Here is a 25,957-nt window from a genome sequence, read left to right on the forward strand (position 1 = left end):
TTAGTAGCATAAAAAGTATTTTAATTAATAGTGAATAAAAGAAATATTTAATTTCCAACTTTTTTTCAGTCTTATCAAAAAACAAAAACAAAAAAAAGGGGGGGGGGGATGGACTTTTCAATGACAACCTGAAATACCCGAAAATTTTGTTCGATAAAGATTTCTTGCATAAGTAATTTCATAATGCATTTTCACAACAGGCAAACCAATAAAATTAATGTTTAGTTGAAAATTACATATAATAATCATCGCGCCTTTAACACTTAGAAGATATAAATCGCCATAAAATTTACAAGCATAGTTTAATAGACTTGATAGATTACATTCTGTTAAAGCCAACCAGTTTCGTAAGCAATATTACACAGCTTCGTAGGCAGTTTTACTTTAAGGCAACAGTAGGCAATATTACACACTTATTTACTACATGTTTATGCATATTTTATGTTAGTGGACTTGTATTTTAATAGCATTTTTATGAAATGCGAAGGACAACATATAGAAGATTGGAAGCAACGACAAGTGAAGAGGTTTAGATTTGAAGTAATTCTAGGATCGTCGTCCACTTTTTCGAATACGAACTCTCATGCAGTAAGAGAGATGACGAACAAAGCCAGGAGCTGGCACTTTCTTTGCGCAGTGCGGACAATTTACTTTCATCTTGTTCCGATCCTTAGAAGTCAATTGATATCCAAAAATATCGACACAGTTCTTGTTGCTTTTCTCATCCATTTGGCTTTCTCTTTTTGAGGCTAGATGATTTATGTGGAGTTCCTCAGAGTTTCCAGTAACGCAAAGAGGATGGTTTGAAACTTCTGACTTCAAGATAAATTCCAGGTACGGATTTTTCAGGCATACTTCTGTTCCAGTTTTAAACAGAATCTTTTTAGTTCCAATGCTTTCTTCCGACATAGAAGCGACATCTTCATGTTCGTTCTTCTCCGGAGCTATTTTTTCTTCTATAGACTTCCTCAGTTGAATAGATTCCTGATTCTCATTTGGAACTAAATCATCACTTTCAGCATATGCATTAACGGCTTTATTTTCTATTCCATTTTGTAAATTCTCTTCTAAAAATTCAGATTGATTTTTAATGATCTCTAATGACATTGACTGTTTTCTTTCTTCTTTGCATGAACTGTAAATCTCTTTGTAGAAATTCGCAGAATTTCTAGTAGTCTCAAGATGAGAATCATTACTGAAATCATTTGACTTCAAATAAAATTCAAAATAAGAATTACTGAGACCAAAACGCTTTTCTCGGGAATAAATTATGCTTTTCCGGATTACTTGATGCCCTTTATTCAATATGAAAGCTTCTATCTGTGGACCTGAATTTTGCTTATTATTTTGAACAGCAGACTTCTCAAGTATTAAAGCATTCTGATTTTTCAAATTCTGGGAAATTTCTTCGCATACACTCATTCTTTTTTCTGGTAGGCTCGAAAGTAAAATGTCGGAATGATGTAAAGAGTCACTTGTTCTTTAAAAGAGGCTTATATGATCGTATTTTGCCGATGAGTGATTTCCTGCAAATGAAAAATGAAAATTAATAAAAAATAATTCACAAAAATAATTAGTCTTAAAATATTATAATAATGCAGATTTTATTGAGAACCAAAATACTCTTTATATATCTCCAAATAAAATCGATTATTATTTGATTTTTATTTTTGTTTTATATACCGACGTGTACCACAAAAAAAAGGGCCAATGACTTCAGTTCATTTTCAAAAGACAATATTTGTACACCCTTTTTTGTTAGATGTTAATAAGCATAAAATTTTATGCTAATGATATGTTAGCAAGCAAAACATTTCTAATATGAATGCGCTTTATTTTGCAATCTTTATAGGATTGTTTTTTGTTTCTTTGAATTAATAATTAAAACAGAATCTGAATTTGTGTGTCAGTTAACCTTCAGTAATAATCACTTTATTCCTACTAGAGTAAATGCAGTATTAAGTTATTGTAAGTACGTTGTTTTCAGTTTGTTTCCCATCATTTTTTTTTTTGGGGGGGGGGCTTTCGAAAGACTCGCTAAATTCTAAAATCTTTCTACCCTTCAGTCGCAGATCTGGCGAATTCAGCATTCTGTGACAACTCTATCAAATAGCTGTAGAACAAACACCATCAGTCTTTACGTGCATAAGCATCAACTGATATGACATGATATTAGTTTTTTCTAAAGAGACAGATAAGTGAAGGAACATGGTTATTTGATATCAAAGTTAAAATTCGTTTGGGAATACATATGTATTGTGATGACGTGAGTATCGATTAGCTGTCCTACGAGACATAATATACAGAATCAGGGCTGCCACTCCATTGGAGGGGTGTCTTTTATCTCTCCTAAGAAATTAATTACTTTATGGATCAGGTATACATATGTGGGTAGCAGATGAGACCCAGTGTCAAGCAACCTATAAACCAATATATGGGTTATCCCTGTAGAATGATGAACTATCTGTTATATTGTATAACAGTTGTTAAGCGGCATGGTAGTGATTATGAGGTGAGGGACCAAACACCTTAATTAAATGTAGTGGATAAATATAAAACGTCACTCATAGATCTATTTTGCACAAAGAGATCTTGTAGAGCCGTACAGAATTGGAAGCGAATCAGCTTTGGGATTTTTAATGTGGTACAGTGAAACTTGCCATGGTATGTTAATATGATCTCTAGATATTGGATGACAATCTTTAGAATTAATTGGAGGGGGGGGCGAGTTTTCCGAAATAGGGTTGCCAGATCAGAACGTCAAAAAATCAAGTTTCGATTTATTGGTTGATACACTTCTTTTTCTAGACCAGGGATGGCGAACCAGTGGCACGTGTGCCATTGATAGCACGCGACACAATATTTTAGGCACGCCGCCGATCAAAACAGTTTGCATTTTAGTTCAAAATAACAAAGTTCACTATGAAGTATTCGTCTATGATTAAATATGTTAGCAAAAATTGTCATACCAGCGCGGCAAGCTACTCGGCTGGAGATGTCATTGCTCGGCATAGTCAACCTTTTCAAGAGGGAGAGTGTTTGAAGGAAGCCTGGTTAGCATGGGCATCCTCCCTTTTTGATGATTTTGATAATAAAGATAAGATAATTCAACGCATCAAAGATATTCCTCTATCTAGAAAGGCAATAAAAGAAAGAATCTTAAAATTGACCGGAAATGTAACAGATCAACAAAAAGACATTAACTCCTCTCCTTTTATATCGCTATTCACGAAAGTACTTACACCACTAAATATGCACGTTTAGCAGTTTTTGCTCGATATTGTGTAGGAAAAGTCATTAAGGAAGAATTAAGATAACATCATTGCCAACTACAAAGGGCACAGATATTTGTACGGCTGTTAAAAATTCGCTTGCTGAGAAAGAAATTGATTTGAAGAGAATTGTTTCAGTAATTGATGGTGCTCTAAATATGGTGGGTAAAAAAGGCCTTGATTTGTTTTTTTCAAACAGACGTACGACATTCGATTCTTGAATTCACTGCATTATTCACTAACAAGCCTTGTGTGCTAAGAGTGGTTTAACATTTCTTGATAATGTAATGGCGTTAGTTACAAAAATAATCAACCTCATATAGTCGCAGGCTTTAAATAAGCGAGAGTTCAGTGCTTTGTTTTATGAAATCAATTCGGTGTATAATAATGTTCGCTGGTAGAGCCGCGGGAACGTACTTGAAAGATTTGTTGACTGCTTGGAAGAAATCAAACTGTTTCTGAAAAATGATGAGAAAATACAATACCTACAGTTATTGGGTGTTATGTGGCTATCAAAATTGATGTTTTTTTACAGACATATGCCAACATTTCAATGAATCGAACATAAAACTTCAAGGCACAAATAAAACAATTATCGTTATAAAGGGTCTTATTCGCGCTTTTGACACTAAACTGCATGTTTTCAGAAACGATATTATTACACGAAACTACAAGGACTTCTCGAACTTGATAAAAAATATCAAACAGTTATTATCAATAGTTATTAAAGAAAAAGTTATTAAAGAATTATTTTCGTAATAATCAGCGAGATTTTTTCAATTCAAAGAATTATCGGAAACACTCAAGTTTATTATGTACCTTGATGTGACTTCATTTGATAAACTGATCTTGTCCCAATTCGATTGATTGGAAATTGAAGAATTTGAAATGCAACCGATTGATTTCCAGTCTAGTTCAATATGGATTCAAACATTTATTAAAACAAGGAAAAAGTTGGAATTGATTGAAACAGATAGATTAAATAGCAATATATAAGTAAAAATGCCAGTAACGAAATTTTGGGAAAATGGAATTTGATTCTAACATTTAACTGCTTGAAGAAACTGGCTCATGCTATTTTAAGTATATTTTCGTCTACCTATGCCTGCATTCAGAGATGAATAGCACTAAGGATTGGCTTAGAAACCGTTTGCAAATGACTCCAATTCAGCATGCATCTGCTAAAAGTAATATCTTACAATCCTTATATAAGTTATTTGTAATCTAATCTACAACAACAGAAGTCACACTAATGTTACTTTAATTTGAATTACACGTATAACTAAAACATTTACTACTATACAGTGCAAAATGTATTTTTTCGTAGTAAATAAAGAGTTTTGAGTTGTTAGTATTTAATTTTATTATCTTTCTAATAATTCTAAGTCAAAATTATTTGAATAGCACTTTTATACCTCATTAAACATTGCTTTAGAAAAAATGGCACGTTGATCCTTAAAGGTTCGTCACCCCTGCCCTATACTGTCACATGTACGATAACTATATTAGCACAAAAAATTATTCTGAGAAATAAAATTTGAAACCTTTTATAAAATACGTCATTTAAAAATTCAGCTATCTTAGATAGGTAATGAAATAGCATGAACAAAATGCACCAACTCATCAAATCAAAATATTTTTATGCATATTATGATTTTTTTAAATTTCAATATAATATGTAAAAATAATTATGTAAGCATACTAAATAACGAAATAGAAATTTTTTTAACGAATTTAAATGTAGATTATTCTAAACCAATAATAAATAATTTAATTTTTTTTTTAAAGTAAAATTCAAGAATCAATTTTTTTTTTCTTTTCTTTTTTCCAAATAGTATCTAAATAAAGAGCAGAGCATCATTTATTTTAGAAAATTTCTCCATTATTTTAAGGATCTGATATTAAAAAGAATCTCTACAACAATTTTAGATTTAATATTAGGTACATAATTTTGTTTTTGATAAGTGCTGGTCGAAATACGTACATCAAAAATGTCACACAGTAAGCTTGGACATCTGTCAATATAACGGTAGCACTGTATTAACGAATTTGTGTTTGCGTCATAAATTTATTTTCAATGAAATATGTCAGTTTCGAGCGAAATTCTTATCATTTGCGGAAAGTTTCGAAAGCTCTCTAGTACTTACGATGATTCTGCTCTTAGTGGAAGAACATGGCATGGGTAATTTCAACACCGAATGTTCACGGTATCAAAGCTATGCTCTTCATCTGATAGGACCAGCACGGTGTGACATATTATGATATATTGAAATTGAGTGAAACCATCACTGGGAAAGGATATCAAATACAGCTGATACGTTTCAGCCGAGCATTGAAGGAAAAATGAAGATAGTACCAAGAGAGCCACGACAAAATTATCCTCCAGCGTGACAATACTCAACCACATATCTCAAGACCAGTCAAGACATACTTGAAATGTTAAAATGGGAGGTCTTAAACTTAATATCTTGTACTCTCCAGACATTGCTCCTTCCGAGTACCATTTGTTTTGATGGATGGCATACGATCTGGCTGATCAGCATTTTCGTTCTTATGAAGAAGTCCAGAATGGATTGATTCATGCATCATCTCAGAATACGAAACGTTTCTTTAAGATGATATTCGACAAGTGCGAAACAGATGGGAAAAAGTTGTAGCTAGTAGCGGAAATTCCTTTAAATCATGAGTATGTAATCATTTTTTAAGAATAAAGCCTCAAATTTTGCGAAAAAATGGTGGAAGCAAGGCCCTACGTCTAATATTAAAACTTTTTTCATTCAACTAATGAGGTAAGCATTTTATTAATACAAAAAGTATTCAACTTTATTTAATGATTTGTTAAAAATTCTTTTCATTATATTCCCCCCCCCCAAATAAAAAAAACTTAATGTTTCACGATTTTGTGATCAACTATCCCTACAAGCAAAAGAAGGGCATAATAGAGAAATTAGTTGTTTCATTCCTTTTGCAAGTCATTTGTTATGCAATGAGACAAACTCATTTATGTGGCATAGAGACGGGCTAAGTCAAGAGGAGGTATATACGACCCAGTTGTTAGTCTTAGGGGACGCTGTTGAGACAAAACGTTAGCGAATTTATGTTACTTTCTAAAACCAAATATGATGACGGAGGAAAAAAATTAGGCCCGAGGCATCTTTACAGTTGCTATGCCCCCAATTTACCTCAGAGACATCCTGATTACAAGAAGATATGTGTTGATCATTTGGAAACAGCAATATGAAAAGATTATTTCAAGTAACTATAGAATGAATTTTTAAAAATACTTCTGAAAATCCTCAATGAAAATAAAATCAAAATACGACCGAAAATGAAATTAAGGACAAATAAAAATTTCTAAAATCCAAATTTTATAAATCAGACTTTAAAAAGGCAAAAATAGCAACCCTACATCGAAAAAATTCGAGGATCTGAAACAGGTTCTGACCATCATTAATGTCCTACCTTTATTGTAGGGATGCATAAACCACGATTTTTTTTTAGTATCAAATATTTGTTAATTATCCTTTTCTAAATAACTTATTTCAATCAGATTCGTAATTTTTAAAAGTTTTATTAATTGAATTCAAAGCGTTTAGAAAAAAATTTATTTTTTATGTTTTTTTTTCCCCTCAAAGTTTATGTTTTTACTTCTATATACGGACAATAGATAATACCTATAACAGAATCCTTTTTTTTTTGTGCGCTTAAAGAAGATCACAGTATCAGAGACCAAAATCAATAACAATCAAATCAACAGCAATATTTGATATTTTACAGCGATTAACACCAATTACAGTGATATGTGGTTTCGAATGAATACGGTGATTCAGCAATTCGGGGAGGAAAATAAATTGTAACTTTCTTCAATTTTCACTTCATTCACAGAATTAATAGTTAGCCTTTGGTTAACAATGTCGAGCACATTTTTTTTCCACCCGCGGTCAATGATTTAATGCCTTGAAGCAAGACCATCTCTTCTGTTATCTGTTATGTTGTTCTGTTTATCACTTCAGGAGCGGGGCAAGAACAGTTTGTTATATATGGACATAAGGTTATGTTGAGAATGCTTGAGAGATCTTTTCTTAAACCAGAGGGAGTGGTCTCTTTGGAACTTTCTCTCGTACGTTCTAAGAAAGGTGTTTTCTCCCCTCACAAGCATAAAATTTCAGATCTTGGGTAAGACCGCAAATGTTTTGCATGGCATTGGAGAATAATAATAAAGAAACATTGATCTTTCCCGTGAATCTAAAATTTTTATGAATCTATCATGCGAATTTGTATTTTGGATGCCTTTTTTTCGTACGATAGAAACCAAAATTTGACACAAAACTACAATTGTAGTCACAAAATTAGATACCGAATTTCATTGATTTAAGTCATTGAGTCCAAAAGTTATTGCGTTTACATGTATGCGAAAAGACAGATTTGACTCAAAATTTTAATAAGAATCTACCTTTTAGATGTTAAACCTATATGCCAAATTCTATCTAATTAGCTCATTATGTTTTGAGGTTCACTTGTACAGCCAGTCTTCCTCGGAATGAATTTCACTCAAAATTTGATAATCTACAAATTTGATCTAAAATTCAAATTACATTTGTCTAGCTCAAAATGATTTGAGTTATAGTGTTCACAGTCAGACAGATAATGCTGAAAATGTTTTTTTTTTTTTTTTTTTTTTTTTTTTTTCTTTTTCTTTTTCGAGGTTGATCTGAAACGTAAAAATTCGTCACAATATCGAATTCGGGTTTTTTTTTTTGACGTTTACAATATTTTTTCTATACTTCGTATACTGAAAAGTAAAAATTAATCATCTAGTCATCTAGGTCTCTTTCTGTATTAAAGAGGATGTTTTCCTGAGCATTGGTGGATTCCTTTTTGTCGAGGTTAATCTGATTGGAAAGATCAAACTGGATACTTTTATCAATTGAATTCCTGGTTCAAGAGCTGTAATCGGAAAAGTCGCTGTTGTGCTCATATCGAGGGTTGAATTATATCTCTTTATCAGCAATATTCATCACTGGTATTTACGATATTTTTAAATTGCTTTCAGAATTACATTACATCAAATATCCATCAACTTTAATTTAGATTCGATTAACGGGTTTAGATCCCGTGACTGAACCTTTCTCATTAATCCTTTGGATGGAGTCTGATTCAAATACTGATTTGTTTCTTTGAAGCAATCAAATCTGGATAAATACAAAAGATCCAGTAGAAAGAATGAATTATAACCAAAAACAATGGTTTTTCCCCGAATATTCCTTAAATAGCAATCTATCTAGATATTAGAAGAATGAAGATATTAAGAAATAAAGGTTTATTTTATAGAGTCAGTTCACTTGAAGTCACAGCTATTTGACATGCCTGCATATTATCTTACTCTGGACTGAGGTGACCTCTTTCCTTCTGAAATGTGTGCAGCAGTTACTAACTTAAACTGGCATGGCTCATTTCATAAGAATATTCCGTTTTACGAGAAATTACTATCATAACATGAATAATTTTACATTTTTCATAATTGTGCAAACATGCATCCATTCATCCTTTTATTCATATTTATAAATACTTTTTGATCATTGATCACATATTAATTGTAGACCTATTTAGTTTTTAATATAAGACTAAATTGGAATCTTTGTTTTTTAATGTAAATATGTATCATATTAATATAAATGTTTCGGTAACGGGAAAAATAATTTTTCGAGCAGTATGCAATTTTTATAAGAGTTGCTGCAACTGATAAGGAATAGGGTAATTTTTAATCTTAAAATTGAAGATAATGTCACTATTCCATTATTACGATTTTATTAAAAATCGAAATTTATTCAAAAGTCAGTTTCAGAATTTTAGCTTGATTTTGGCATGACAGCACACAAAGGAGTATTGTAAAGTATATCTGATTACGAATGAACCTACTTTATATTCTCCAACGCTTTACAATTTAATTTGTTCTAATTTTTTACATTCTGCATTGTAAGTAATAGGGTTTTTATTACATTGATACTCTCAAATTTCATCCAATATCTATTCTAAACGATATTTTTTTAAATTGTAAAATATTCAAGTTGCTTTGTCAAAAACATTGTCAGTATATATTTGAGTATTTATAAATAGCAAGCACAGTTATGCTCTTTATAATACACTATTTTACAAAGAAATAGTTTTCATTCGTGGTATGAATTATAAGCATTAATTTGTTTCGAATTTTTAAGTACTCAGAAAATTAATAAACTCACTTTATAGAATTACGGAAATTCAAAACCGTCATGGCGTAAAAGTTGGTAAGTCATGTTTAGCATCACTTCAGAATTATTCGTCCGTGTTCAAACTTAACATATATTGGTATTTAAATGAAATGTGTAAATAATTTTCAAGAGAAATAACCCAAAAGGCAACAAAGACACCAAAAGTTGGTTAGTTTAGTTATATTAACGTCCCGTTTTAAAGCAACATTAGGGCTATTTTGGGATGGACCTCTTACTTTTGAACCGCTGTCTGATGACGAGGACGGCACCTGAGCTGGCACTTCCTCTTCAAACTTCCACACCACACAAGCGGAAGGTGTTTGGCCCCGACGGATTTAACGTTCACCAGACCCGCTTACACGATGGTTTTTCCGTGGAATCGAGTCTCGAACCTGAAGCCCTCCGGTTCAGAAGCCGAGTCCTTATCATCAGGCCACCTTTGCCCTAAAGACTCCGAAAATCTGAGCAATTGAGCAGCAGAAGCTTACTATCTGCAAAAACTGAGGTGAAACTAAACCCTGTAATCCCATCTAATTGGTAGAACGTTTGAAAAGCAGACAAATGAGTTCCGATTTTGTTGGAATAATAAATAGCATGGTGCAAATATCTGTGTGTTGATAAGAACACTCTCTAAAATCACCAAACTTAAGAATAACTTCTTTAAAGTTTAATATTTTCCCCATCTAACAATAAGGCAGCAATAGAGACCCTTAAACCTTATAATGCATATACCTTTTCTCCAATGCGGGCATTTATTTCTATCTAATATTGGCCATCACGCAATTTTTTCTCAACGTATTCGATTTATGTTGTGGTGATCATCTTAACAAAGAGATTCTCAACTTGAAAGAAACTCTCCTCCTAAACCTCGGGATCGAAAGGATTTTTCGCACCCTCGAAATTTCAACATGAACAAGGAAATAAAAAAAAATGATAAATAAATTGAAATAGCTGCCTGTTGCACCTGAATTCGAATGAATATTAAACTATTTTTGATAACTTTTACTTTCAAATATTAAAGAATTCGAAAGAAGAAAATATATCGAATTCCAATTATATTCTATTATGCCCTACAAAACTCTGACTTGGAACAGAACGCTGGATGTACGACAGAATACAGTTTCTTTAATTAAATTAATATCAACATATGTTTTCTTATTTAGAAACACCCCATTACACACATATACAGATATAAATAGTTTTTTTTTTCTTTTCATTTTGCCAGTTCCTACGATTATAAATGCTTTCAAATATCGAAAATAACTATTCGTCAAGGAGCATTTGAGGCAGAAGAGGTTGTATACATTTGTGATAATTTCGTTAAATAAAACTTTTTTTTCCTATAGTCACACAAACATCAAAAAAATAATTTTGTTAGCAACAATAACAAAAGAAAAAAAAATCTTTCCTTTTGATGCACTTTCCTTTCCTATTTGAAGTATTTTTCAGCAATATTTTTAAGTAAATTTCAGGTGTATTAATTTTTAGTTTAATCGTAGAGGAAAGCTGCCTTAATTTGACCTCCTAAACGTTTTTAGATGTTCAATGATTAAGCGACAATTTAAATAGAAAAAAAAAAGATTTTTTAAAAATAATTTATTTACTTTTGAAACAATGCAATTAACTTTTTAAGAAGCACACTTTAAACTAGGAAAAGAGAAACCTTAAAATTCGTAACCAAGATTAATTATATTTTTAAAAATATAATTCAAATAAAGGTTTTTTTTCCCCATATTCATATAGAACACAATGAATGAACATGGTATTTCACCAACATATTATTACTACCTTTTCTTCCTCTTCTAAATTACCAAACCACGTAATCTTAGTTTTTGTTCTTTTTGGACCAAAATTTGACGTCTTTAAAGTTTATTTTTTCTTTGGCATGTTCAATTTGTTATTGTAAGTGCTTTCTGGACTATTCCAATTCAACTAATGTTTATGATCCATTTGGGAAAATTTTATAGTAATACGAAAAATATTCCTCTACCCTTTTCTTTAAACTATTTTAGCATATTATAAACATATTTCTTCCCTGGGGATTCAATAAGATATTTCGCTACTTATTTTATACATCGTAAGGACTGTTAGCTTTTGTTAAAATATTTAATTAATGTTATCTGAATTTTAACACTTGTTCACAAACTGCTGGCATAAAGTGCTTTTTCTTCAAAAACTATTCCAAGAGCCACATTTACATCGTAGCAAAAATTTACCTAATTTAGAACCCAAATATTTAATAGAATTGAAATTAAAAGAACAATTTTGTGGCAATTCAAAGAAGGTAAGCTTCATCTACCATAATTTTTATAATGTAAATTGCTTGCAATGAAATATATTTTAAACGTATCCTGTACAAACGCAATCACGTAAATTTTTTGAAACAGGGAAAGAATATTAGAAAAGTAACTGAAAATACTTTTTAAAAGTTTTATTAAGATTAGATTAAAAAATTGCCCATTTCAAGTCAAAAATAATAAAAAAAGTAATCATTTTATTAACTAAGTGTTAAATTTATTTATAATTCAAGACGACTCGAAAAATCCAAAAATATGCATGAATAGTATACATTAATATGCAGTGTAGTATTAAAACCCGAATTATATCATCTCTTCCCTCTCGGGTGCAACAGGCAATCGCCACCGATTTAAAAATCACTGCGTATCATCTTTCTAAAACGGATGCGATATTAGAATCAATAATAAATATGAAAAATCTTTAAATACGAATTTATTAAAAAACTTCTCAAAAATCTTTAGGTCAAAAAAAAATTGCAAAATTCTAAAGTGCGCACAGAAATACTGTATAAATATAACTAATTTAACTAATGTTTTCTAATGCGTATATAATGAAAGTAGAATTGTTTTTGTAATAATCATTCAAGCTTTATATCGCTCTGTGTTTTATGCCTCCCACTTTTAGGATTTTTGATCAAAGTTTACATCTATATTCTATATAGCCAAAAAATTCCATCATGAAAAAAATTACCTTTTATTAATATTGCAGATTTTAAAAAATAATTTTGTATTCTTTGTAATAGTATATATGCATTTAATATTCTACAAGAATAGCTAATATAGTAATTTTGCATTTGTAATATACCCATTCCACGAACAATTTTTAATTTTTTTGTATAGTATTAATTCCTTTAAATTTTTTTATTAAAAATATGAATGCCAAACAGAAACGTAAAAGCACGAGATTCTGGTAGAAAGGTCGTAAGAAATTGAAATTTTAATCACATATATATTTTAACTTTCAGTGAATATCCAAAAATTTCTCATTTTTGTTTTTGATTTCTTTATACTACGATAAATTTTGTTTGACTCACTCCCTATATTATTTGAATTTCAATTAAAAAATATTATTTCCAATTTTTTGCTGTATTTATAAAAGGATGTTTAAATCCTTTAGAATTTCTCTATTTTTTTTGTAGGGGGGGGGCTTTATTATACTTCATAATTGAAGTTACAAATATTATGGTATCTAAACATAAACATTTCTCAAATTCGGGAAGTAACCACCTTTTTAAAAAATCTTTTAAATTTTAACATGAATTGATAGTTAAGAACGCAATAACTAGCAAAATATTCTTTTGTCATCGAAAAATAAAATTTCTTAACTCTAGTACACAAGGAAAATCAATTTCCATATTCTGTCTTTGCAAAATGAATCATTTGAAGTAAAAGCAATTAAAAACATTACGAAAGACCTTGAAATCCCACAACTAATGATTTTAATAAAGCTTCGCAAATACTCTTGTGAAACTTATAGGATATAGACATCATAATAACGAAGTCTTTCATCGAACTAATGAGATAAATAATTTTAATATAACATGTTCACAAAAAAAAAAAGGTTCCGTTTTTTTTTCCTTCTCAATTACGAAGCTATGTGAATAAAGAAACGCGCCCATCGAATTTCTTCTTTCAAACGCCTGAAAATCTGCAAAGACATTATAATGCCATAATGTAGGAAGTTAACAAATGAAGAAATTATTTAAAGTTAATATCAATTTATATTTTATTTATTTTCCCGATTTCTCATACATTATATGAGAAGCATCTAATCAAATTAATTACCGAACATTTTTTTTCTCCTGAAAATATTACTAGGCAAGACATTATGTATACTAGGTGCCAATCAATAATATCTCACCATTTGAAGAAATGCTAGAGTGGGAAATAATGAATCCCAGGGCTCAACTGTACAAAGAAAGAAATTACCATATTTCGCATCACCTTGGATCAACTGAAGCGTTGATAACCAAAATACACTAACAATTAATTTTCGTTAAAATAAGCTAGGCATCATAATGAAATGATAAGCATATTTTCTTTCAAAACCAAAATGAAAAGGCGGGATTTTAACTGCCTTATATTGATCGAAACTAGAATTCGTTCAAATGGTTCATTATCAAAATATGCCATCATACATATGCATGACATATGTGTGATGGCATAATATAACCATTCATAACATTGCTGAGGAGTCATTTTGAAAAGAAGAGCGGAAAAGAAGAAAAAAGTATATCTGATATAAATAAGATCATAAAGACTATTAAGATTGTTGATAATTTCAGAATTTTTGCATCAATGCAATTGCAAAATTTTTGCAATTTAGATTCGTTTGATTTCAGATTATTACTATCATTTTATTAATTACAAATTCTAATAAATATTTTTCTGACGATGAAATTCATCTATAGGATGCCACATATGCATTGATAGCCATAATTTTGAGAAATTCTGCTGGAAATACTTTATACATGAGCTACCTGAAAATATTTTTAATGCAAAACATTATAAAACATAAAAAATTTCCATCGTCTACAGATTTATTTTCAAACAAAAGAAGAACATCAATTACATCAAACGATTTTGAATTATAGTAGTTTTTTGAAAAATTGAATTGAAAAGAGTTTTACAAACTATCGAAAGTTTTTTTTCCCCAAAAGTTACAAATAATTTTTTTAACATCATTCAAAATTTGATTAGACATTATAAGCAACAACTCCAAGATTAATAAATACAATAATTTAGCACATGTATTGTACTTTAATGGGAATATTAATGCTCAAGATAAAATAATGAATAAAAATTTAATCATTTAAATGTCATGAAACCTTCATTAAAATCTTTTTGATACTTTATAGAAGTTATTTGAAAAATTGCATTGTGCAATTAGTATTCTTATAGAGTACTAAATTTTTGTCTGAATTTTACATTATTTATATAGCTTTTAAGAGACACAAGCATGCTGTTGATCATCAGCAAATCCATTAGCCTCAGCGACTCTTTTCTGTGTTGCTGATGCGGTAATTTGGTCACCTCAGTAGCTTAAATGTATATCTACATCATATCATCTACATACTTGCCAAATTAAGATTTGGCAACTCAAAAGATGTACCTTTTTAGATTAAGAAGGTTAATAGAAAGAGAAAGTAAATTTACGTTTAAATTGAATGAGAATTACGTTCAATTTAAATGAGAATTTGAGAAAAAGAAAAATGTAAAGTTTTTTTAACCATATAGACATAAAATATCGAATCGAGCAAAATATAGATACCCATCAACAGATTTGCCTTAATTATGAAGAAAAAAGTACTTTTGGTGGAGAATCGAACTTCGGACCTGTAAACTTGTCGACTGAGCCACTGATAGTTGGAAATAATTGCTCAGTATGTCAGATTATCAGAGTTCTTTTGTTAAATCTCTAGAGAGAGGGAGAAGGCAGCGCCACCTGGTGGTACAGCGGATAATTATATCCGTTACGGTTTTCAATAAATAAAAAAAATATTTTAATTGCCACGCGATTTCACTGTATCATAGTATTTGAGAACAAAATTTGATGAAAATAAATTCTGTAATTTGGATTTCTATAAAATTTAAGCTATTTATGTGTTTCACCGGCATTTTAAACACATAAATAGCTTTTTTTTTTTTTTAACCTCTTAACTGTGTATTTATCCGTGCATTAATTTTTCGGGCTTATAAACTCAAGCTATAATTAAATCATACATAGAAGTTATGAAGAGTATTAAAAAATTGCATGTTCTATAGTCACGCAACCGAACCAGGCAGTGCAATGGCATGTTTTCACAAGCAAGAAGAAGAAAATATCTAATTAACAGTAAATTTTAAAAAATTAAGGTATTGAAGTGTAAAAAATTTCGTGTTTCTTTCTGAGCAAACTGTTGAACAAATTTCTTAGAAAGAACATGAACAAAGCATTTTTTTCCGAAATAAAGTTAAACATTTGATAAAGAAATTAGCCTTACATTAATTTTAAAAAATAGGTCCAGTGAAGATAAATTCAGAACCAAGCTTACCAAGTGATTCAAATGGTCAAAAGACATTTAACTAATCTTTGCGATGGATAAGACAATGTAGGAAATAAAATGCCCTTTGTCACATCACTTAACTCGGAAAAAGTTAAAGTGAGAATAAGTATGATTACTTACTTAGATTGAATTCTCTTTATATAAAACCTGAAATGTCTTTGCTTTGATTTATCCTTGGAATGTTCCTTTTGGTCAACGAAAAAGACAGATAACGCATTCCAGGACGAGTCGATAGGTAAGTAGTTGATTGTCCGAAAATACGGAGGGGGAAATACCAAGGTATTCTCCCTTTCTCTAATCGTGTTGACCATTGCAATCACCAGCTCTTCCTGTTTGATAATACCGTTTAGCATGTTACCAGCCAATGACAAACCTTTGACCTTTGGATTTAGAAGAATGCTCACAGCCATTTAATATCAGAAAATTTTCGATGGCAGAAATAAAGATTATTTGTTCAGACAGAATTATACCCCAGGATTATTTTTTTAAAATAGTTCAATAAATTATGCATGATAATAAGAAAAAAAGGTTAAAATTATGTTAAAAATAAAAATTCCTCCAGTCGAGATCTTTTAAAAAAATGCTAATATGACAAATCTGGTTCCGATGTCAACGCGGTTTTAGATACCTATATCGTACAAAAAGGGTGATAAAAAGTTGGCACCAATTCGCTAGACAATGCAAAAATTTACACTCATTAGTTGAAACATCTATTTCATAGAAAATTAGAGATTTCTGAAAGAGAGACATGCCTAAATACAGAGTGTCAATACAATGCATGTGTTCCGATTCAGTTGTTACAGTTTGACAATGCCATGTGTAATAATTTTAAAACAAAAAAATTACTATTAAGTATTTTTTTCTTTCGTTTCTAAACATTATTATTAATGCAGTTCCTACTGTTATTTTATGTGACCCATGAATCCTTGTTCCTAATGCTAAACTTTTATACATCTAATAAAAAATAAAATAAGATGTGATGACGTATCTGTTAAGGTTCGTCAGAACTGATCGGTCAAACCCTATTAGACCAAATTAAGTGGTCCATTTTTTTTCTTTCATTTTCATTAAAACTAAGGAAATTTTTGACTGTTTCGCACAATTTTCCATCAATAATTATTGTGTAGGTATATTATGGTAAAAAAAAAAAAATTATATATATGTACACTTTTAAAGGAGAAAAATATTAAATTATTTTACCAATACTATTTATTTTGATGCTCTACAAGTTCTAGTCAAATTTTAGCCGACTTTTAAAAGCATCTATTAGCTGAAAGGAGAAACATACAGATGGAAATACAAACGCATCCAGCTTTTTACAACGGCCGGGCTTCTCCAAGCAGGTAGGTGTTTTTTTTTTTTTTTTTAAATCTATCGTGTGTTTTGTTTTATCCTAGATTTAAGAGTTTCCGTTTATTTCCTGTTATTAAATTGTGAGGAAAGTAGTGTTGTAAAAGTATTTATAAGAATAATCTGGAATGATGCATTTTGCATTATTTCTCAGGAGAAAGGTTTCCGGTTTACGAAATACTTTCAGAAATTAATTTTGTTCCTTAAAACGATTTGACTTATCGCAACCGAGAGAAACTGACAAAAGTAATACTGCAGAGATGTTAAGAAGAAATTTCAAAGTGACCGTAGGAGTTAGCGATGGGTCATATATCAGTTCATTTCGTGGATTCGGACCCGAAATTCAAATGGCAACAAACGGAAAAATAAATTGCTTTAAAATTATTTTTAAAGTAGTAATTTGTAACATAAATTAACGTCTACATTTCATTTTATTAAATACATTTTTATAAAAAAGAATTGTATACTTATTTCAAAATTTAAAAGCTTTACTTGTAATGTTAATATGTTTTGATTTTATAAGATTAGGACAATATTTTATGGAAACTATTATTTTTATCAAAAACACTTCTTAACCTGTTAACTGGGTATGACGAAATATTTCAATACAAAACGAAATGAATATGAGTTAATTACCCGGTTAACAGGTTAAACCGATATTGTTTTCATTGTAAGATTAGAATTTCATTAGGAAGCAACTTTAACCGCATGAAGATGCTATATGGATGGATAATAAGAAAATGCCATATTATTGGATTTTTCAGCCGATATAAAAAAAATGAAGATAGATGTTCCTTATTAATATAAAAACTCAAAAAGAGGAAAAGTATACTTGCATTTAATTCGTTTTCATATAATTGAAATTCTAATAAAACTATTCTGAAAACCAGGAATTAATCTTCTTGCAACACATTTAGTAGTTCTACCTTAAGTTTGTTTAAACATTTAAAGATACTATTTTTGAAATATTTAGAAATATTAACTCTTACAATAGCCTTTACTATTTAAAAAGAATACTTGGGATTTATTCCAATATTTTTTAAAAAGCGATTCAGATACATATATATAAAAAAAAATCTATATAATATTTCCCTTTAGAAATAACTAGACTATATTTCATTTGAAATTGTTTGCTTAAAAAACCAATATTTTTTTTTTCTTGACACTGAAAAATCAAATTCCACAGCTCTCGTACAATTTAGAATTTCATTAGTTAAAACACATTCATTCATTCAATTAAAACTTTATTTAAAACTATTACGATATGATATTTGAAGCGCTTTAGTTTTGAGTTCTTTGCTTAGTATTGCGTTTTAGAGCTAATTTTTCCTTTTAGATAGAATTATTCTTTAAACGAACCGCTTTTCTTTAGCGAAAACCAAATTCAAAACAATCTTTACCTGGATTAATTAAATCTTCCCAGAATCTTATAAAATCAGTCTGTTCAGAAGATCTTGAATAAACTTATGTTTCGAACCTAGCATTCTTAAGTTTACGAACCTTTGCTAATACTTTTTTTCTTTTTCAGGATGAATTAGGATCTCAAAAGGAAAGCACTTTCGTTAAAAAGTCATTATACAATATTTTAATATTAAGCGTGGTTTATTTTTATTGTATACTTAAAATCTGAAATACATTGGAAATAAAAGTTGAAAATAAATTCTTCAAAATAGTATTGGAAACTGCAATGTAATATAAAGATTAACCCAAGAACATAGAAAACTTGAAATTACTTCAGTCAAGTATTTAATCTCTCTTTAAAAAACAGTAGTATTAAAAAAAATCTTACAAGCTGAAAAGAACTCAACCAGTCTCCAATATGTTTTCTTTAGATTTTATGCAGCGTTAACATATTTTGAGGGCACTGAAAAGAAGATATTGGCTCTTGCACCAATAAACACGACAAACCGAAAAAAAGATTGATAAATAATCAAAATTCGAAGACTTACTTTTTCAAATAAGATAAGACACTTGTATCTAGTGAATTTCTAGTCAGACCTGAATGTAACTTCTGTATATATTCAATAAAAAACATGAAATAAAATTGCTCGATTAGGAAAAATTTAATATTTTTTCTCCAAAGATTTTTTTTAAAAATTCAGATCTTAAGTTACTCTATATAAAGTTTATTTAATGAGAATTTAGTACTCTAATAGTAGTCAATCGACGTTCACAAAATTGGCTTCGCACTAGAGCAAACTTGAAGAACTTCGTAGCAAAAATGCGATTTTCTACCTAAAATTATGTTATTGGCGATAATTTGGCTACGCTTCTATTATAAAAACCCAAAGATGTTACAATTAAGCATTTACAATGGCTTCCGAAATTGAGAATATCACATGGTTTGTTTTTCGAACATCTAAAAATGTATTGTGCTATAGTTAATTAAGTGCCTAATTTTCGGGAATATTGCATTTTGCCATTGAACTTGAATCGCAATAAAAAATGAAATTCGATCATTGCTCAGAATTTCAAAAAAAAAAAAAAAAGAAAAAAACCACTCCTTTATCACTTTTTTAAATTTTCTATAATCCGGCCTTGTTTTATATGTATGACATGCTTCTAACGAAGATTAAATAATATTTGAACCTCATTTAAAACTTGGAGTGAAAAACAAATAAAGTTAATGCATTCTTGATAAAATCAGGGTTCCTCTCAGAAGTCAGAGACCAACTAAAATGGAATGTGAATACTTAACGTAACTTATTATTCAATAGGAAATTGCACGTACTAAGGTAAAAATATAAGGTAGGCTTTTATTCAGTTGAAATCTGAGATGAAATACAATCCGATAGATTAACATTTTAACTTAAGTTGGCGAAAAGTAACTACATTTCTTTCTCTGTAAATGAACGATGAGTTTATTTTTCATGGGAAAATGAAGAACTTTATTATTGCCCGGAATATCTTTGGATATTCTATTACAATAATCATAATATACATATTATATTATGATTATTGTACAATAATCTAATTATAGTGTTACAATGATCATAATATTCTGAACAATAATCATAACGTATGATATCATAGAAAACCGCTTTTATTTATTTATTATTATAGAAAGAACTGCTCATTCAAATGAATGATATAATCAGAATGCGATTTCAATAAAAATTGTTCATTTCAACGCTTTTATAAGAAAAATATTATTGGGATTAAATTTATTCGCCATTTTTCAAAGCTCGATCAATAAGGCGGTTGTAATAACCGATATTTCGCTTAGAGAATGAAATAACTTTGTGTTCTATTTCTTTCTGCAATTTTCATGATTCCACACTCTGAATTTCTATGTTTTTAGAAGGGGGAGACTTTGCCGGAAATGCAGTGCATTTTCTAAAAAATGAAAAAATAAAAACAGAGGAAGAAAATAGACTTCATTTCTCATTTGATCAATACTTACCACAATTCAAGGAGCAATCAATTAATTTGCCCATGCGTGCATTGGATTATTCTGGGTTTTTCTTCTTTTTTTCCTAAAAACTGAGTAATATTACTATCTATTAAGACTATATGAGTAATATTACTATCTATTAAGACTATATGAGTAATATTACTATCTTTCTTACTATCTGGTAAGATGATACGTATTGTTTGGGAAATGTGCAGGCGTTTCGGTTCAACCTAGAATCCATAAAACACGTGAGATAAGAGAAATTCGCGAATTATTTTTGCATCGAGCAATAACGTCCATGAGTTTATTTTAGACAATAAGTTTAAAATGACGTAATTCGATGCGTGAGTGAAGGTATTAAGGGCTTAAGCTTAAAACTTAAAACTTAAGCTTAAAACTTCAATTAAATCATTTATGAAAAGTATAACTCGATACAAAAATTACGTAGACTTTATAAATATCTCAAATGTTCTTTAGATCAGTGGCATAGCGATAGGCAGAAAGGAAGATTTGATAACTCTATGAAAATAAAATGCGTTTATGTGACTTTTCAAAACCAACTATGATTAGAAAGCAAGAAAATACCATAATCCTGACATTTAGATTTCCAAAGAAAACAGATGCGTTTGGGTATGAAAAAAAATAAAATACAATAAGCCCTGAGTGCAACTTTTGTAGATTCTTAGTCGAATGGAAACAAAGCAAAAACCACTCTCCCCCCCCCCAAAAAAAAATAGATGTCATGTAATTAGATTGTTCAAAAAACTAAGCAGTGAAGGGGCTAAACTCCTGTTTATCATCCAACCATAAAGGAAAAGAAAATTCTGGAAATAACTCTTTATGCATTTTACTTACTCGTTTAGGAATTCATTCTTCCTAATCGGGGATGTGATGTTAAATTGACACGCCTTCGAATTGGACACACATATTATACTCAAAAACACCTGCTCTCTAGAGATTCAGTACTCACGTGTACAACATAGAATGAAAATCAAACTATAAATCATGTTTTGACAAACTATCCTGATTTTAACTCTTCTCTCTCTCTCTTTTTTTTAAATTGCCTCTTTGGACTTGAAATCTTGGTGGGAGAGAGACCCCACCCGAATTTGTTCCTTTTCTTTAGAAATATTGGATTGTTTTTTTTTATCACAACTTTAGATTTTAACCCATGTTTTCACTAATTTTTAATATATGATTGTCTTTTCAACTTTGTAATAACGGTATTTGTTTTTCCTTTTGATATTTAGTAAAATTTTATTTTAATTTTTAATTTAATTTTTACTTAAATTTTTTCTTGCTTAAAATTTTCCGACTGATAGTAATTGATGTTATTTATTAAAATCATTTTACGTGGTTTTATATTTTAATCTTCTGTTTGTCGCAGCATAGCCGACACCGGCTTTTGTGCCATAAAACACCAAATTCCTATTCTTTATATGAATTATACAAATAGAAAATGTTATAATCTTCAAAGAAATTCTGTCTTGAAATTTTGATGATTCTTCACGTTTCAGATCTCCCTGACTCAGAAAAACACATTTTTTGAATTATGTCTGTCTGTCTGTGAACATGATAATTCTAAAAAGTTTTGAGGTAGACAGATGGAACTTTGCATGTATCCAAATTTGTAGATTTTTGTTCTATCAAATTTGTGGATTTTAATTCTACCAAATTTGTAGATTTCTGTTTAATTTTAAATGAAACCCATGCACAGAAAATTTGTCTGTTTACAATTGAACACGATAACTACAAAACGCAAAAAGTTAGAATAATTTAAATTTTATACACATTTTTAGCATTTAAAGTACAAATTTGCGTCAAATTTTGAACAAAATCCATAGGTTGACCTTTGTCGGTCTGTACATTTACATGAATGGGAATGCGGCAACTCATAAACACACAGGTAAATGAGAGTTGATGGAAAAATAAGCCTCTAAATGTATCCTTAATTTTCTTTACTGTACTATGAAGTACAAAATGCCCATATTCGGTGCTCTGAAAATAAAAATCTGCATACTCGTGGCCACAACCTTGCTCAACCTTATAATTTTTATGCGGCAAGGAAGAGGTTAATAACTTTATTAGGCAGTATGCCAGAAGTTTCAGAAACACTACTCTGATTAGTTTTTCAAATCATTAGTAAGTAATTCCTATTAAAATATAAGATTGACTAGTCTAAAATGTTATGCTTTTGAATAATTTTCATTTTAAACTTTTACTTTACACTGATAAACATGATTATTCTACCATGACGAATATAGATGAATCAGCCAAATGTGAAAATAATAATTGCTATTATAAAATATAGTATTTATGTTTTTCTACTTCTTATATTCTTTCTTCAAAACTTGTTAAAAATTGGTAATTTCATCGCCTTGGGATTTTTTATTCATTAATTTAATATATTTTATTTATTTATTTATTTTTGATTTTGTTTAATAATCTCCAGTCCAGCTAGCATTCCAAGTTTCGTGCCTGAATTCCAGAGTATTTCGTATTGAAATTCAGAAAATCTAAACTCTATTGACGAGGATTCCTAAGCAAAGTTTTTACTTCAAAATCGGATGTCAGTCTGTTCAAGAGCAGTTTTATCTCAAATTCTCCGGTAGCAGTCTTCCATTCCATTTTAAATTTACTGCGAGTCAATTGTCCTCATGTTTACGTGATCAAGAAACTTGGAAACAACGGTCTTCAACTTACCAGGCGTCTTCTGAATATTTTCGTAAGTAGAAATTGTCAAATCAAATCTTACTTCGAATACTCTCGAAATTATTTGAAACTGAAAAAGTTGTATGAATCTGAATCGGATTTTGATGTCTCTTTATTTTTAGTATTAGTCTTTAAGTACATGCTTTATTATTTTCAAGGTCGGCGTTGATATTTCCATCAATTTAACACGACCTTTATAAGTAATGTCCGCCAAAATCTTAATATTCCAGTACTAAAGTAAAAACTAACATGTTACTGCTCTTGGATACTCCGTGAATCTAGTTAATTGCAATTTGTCTCAATTGAGTGCCATATTTCATAGGTTAATTTGACTATGCCAGAAAGAAAAATAAATAAATCATTGTGTCGAATATGTGTGAGCTAATTTAGTCAGTTATCGTCCAGTTTACAGGAAGCATATTTCTGGAAAGATATCTTAATTTTGAGCGATAGTAAAAGCATACGCTATCCATGCTGGCATTCCGTTGCCAAATGTCCTATCAAGCAGTGGCGTAGTGAAAGTAGATGACACCGGGAGCTTCTGATTTTACTCCCAAGTTGTCATCATTGATTTAGCAAGGTAAATATGATCCAATGTTTGATATAATTTATTTTGTCCCCTCATCATATTTAAAAAAAAAAAAAAAAACTAGCATGATTGTCGTAATATTTTGTCTCTAAGTCGCTCCCTAAGACTGATGCCCGAGAAATGAATATCCCTCTCGCCTCTAAATCGCTACGCCACTGTCATCAAGGAAAGGATATTTAATTCAAGATGAATTTAAAATATACCAGGCCCCATACACCACAGATCTTGGTAGAAATCAGGTCTTATATATATATATATATATTCATTCTTTGAAAACTATGCAAACTGGTTTCTAAAATAATGTTTTCTTATTTACATAAGTAGCCGAGTTTGTTGATTTAAATTATGTTTATTTTTTATAAAAGTGACCAGTCTTTTTTTTCCCCTTGAATATTCTGAATAATATTTATTTTTGCATAAAAAATGAAAAAGATATTATATTAATTAAAACTGTTAAATTATTTTAAAATAGTTTAGAAAAAAGAGAGAAAAAAAAACTAGCTCAGAATCGAACCCAGGTATCCTGAATGCTACGCCAGTGCCTTAACCACTACTCGAGCGCTCGTTCGGGTAACACATTATTAGTATATAAGCTAATTTGAAAGTTTTAGGTTTGACTATTGAGTCTTAATATTTTAATTAATAAACATTCTAAATGTATACTCTCATTATACAAAATCTCATTCCGAACTCAGTTTTAAACCTCGTGCTTTCTCCTTGTTAATATCAGTTTTAAATGTTTTGCTTCTGGTTTATAGTGTTGGCGGTAACTTTGCTTCTAACTACCGCAGAAACAAAATTAAATCTTTTTTGGAATCTTAAATGTGTTGATTTAATACAAAATAATAAGAAAATTCGAAATTTTTACGAAAACGATTATTTTAGGGTATGTGCATATCGCAAGTTATTAATAAATGTTAACATTCAGACAAAATTTTTATCTGTAAAGATAACATTTCTTTCTTTAATAGCTTATCTTTAGAATACCTACTAATTTCTTTTTAGATCTTAATTAAAATTAATAAAAACATGCAATTACTGCTAGCACATTTATGAAATTTTACTATATAACATTTTCAATAAAACATACGTTTTAGTTTCACTATTTCATTCACAATAATGATTTAATATCTTTCACGGTATAATACGATTCGAATATTTATGATAAAAAAGAAACAACATGTTGGAAATAATAAGGAACTTTATTTGCACTAAAATAAATACACAATTATTAATAGGTCAATAATGTTTAGGTAAACACTTGTATTGGCGAGAAAAATCACGCCAAGCTTGCAGCCAAGCACTTGCAACACATTCGAGATTAAAATAAAGCAAGTAACAAAATATAATGCAGTTACATCAGTTTAAATGAAGCTTAATAACAAATTAAATAAATTTAATACATTAACTAAACCAAACTATGAAATATTATTCAGTTTTAACACCAAAGTCACTGAGTGATGGAGGTTACGAAATTTTAAATTGACTTAAAATGGATATAAACAGAATATGTTTATTGTACATACCTGTGAAATGATACAGGACTATCCTTAGAAGCTTTTTCTTTGCATTCAATTGCACAGCAATAGTTAACCATGGCTTAAATAAGATTTAAAATCCGACAGTAAAAAGTGAGAAAATATCTGCCATTGAAATATAATGCGGAACGGATAATGCGGTTACAGTGAACACAAATTCTGTAAATAGGTCACGTGATTTTATCTTGTCCTACACCAAAGTATTGTTGCACTGCCTCTATAAGTATCTCAGCTCTATGATTTTTTCCTATTAATAAAGAAACAAAATGAAATACTTAAATAATAATAAAAAAAAACTTCAAAAACAGAAACAGGAAGAATATTTGCAATTATTTTGATATTTTCCCTTTAGACTGCTTCCCCAAAATTAGTCATACTTGGATGACTATATTTTATGACTTGAAAAAAACTTGAAGGTAAATTTCTCAGAAGTTAACTCTTTAAAAAATTGAAGCTATTCTTTATATATGAACTGTTTACTTTTAAGTAAGACTCGAGACAAATAATTGAC

General features: G+C 29.8%; 1 protein-coding gene across 8 annotated transcripts; it reads right to left on the reverse strand.

Annotated features, from left to right (window-relative positions):
- LOC129958654 (uncharacterized) lies at positions 1–25,957 on the reverse strand. 8 transcript variants are annotated; one of them, XM_056071265.1, is made up of 3 exons: positions 25,435–25,957; positions 2,970–3,133; positions 1–1,526 (listed from the first exon to the last, which is right to left on the reverse strand). In XM_056071265.1, the coding sequence occupies exon 3, from the start codon at positions 1,420–1,422 to the stop codon at positions 547–549; it is 876 nt and encodes a 291-aa protein (XP_055927240.1). In that variant the 5' UTR covers positions 1,423–1,526; positions 2,970–3,133; positions 25,435–25,957; the 3' UTR covers positions 1–546. The 8 variants fall into 8 exon arrangements, with proteins under 8 accessions (XP_055927240.1, XP_055927239.1, XP_055927237.1 ...); XM_056071264.1 differs by lacking the exon at positions 25,435–25,957 and adding an exon at positions 20,617–20,804; XM_056071262.1 differs by lacking the exon at positions 25,435–25,957 and adding an exon at positions 19,163–19,462.

This window comes from Argiope bruennichi, chromosome X1, assembly GCF_947563725.1.
Source record: "Argiope bruennichi chromosome X1, qqArgBrue1.1, whole genome shotgun sequence".
Taxonomy (NCBI): Eukaryota; Metazoa; Arthropoda; class Arachnida; order Araneae; family Araneidae; genus Argiope; species Argiope bruennichi.

Bases quoted from the DNA above. Each gene is read 5' to 3' on its own strand.
- LOC129958654 (XM_056071265.1), bottom strand. From the start codon at position 1,422: ATGAGTGTATGCGAAGAAATTTCCCAGAATTTGAAAAATCAGAATGCT.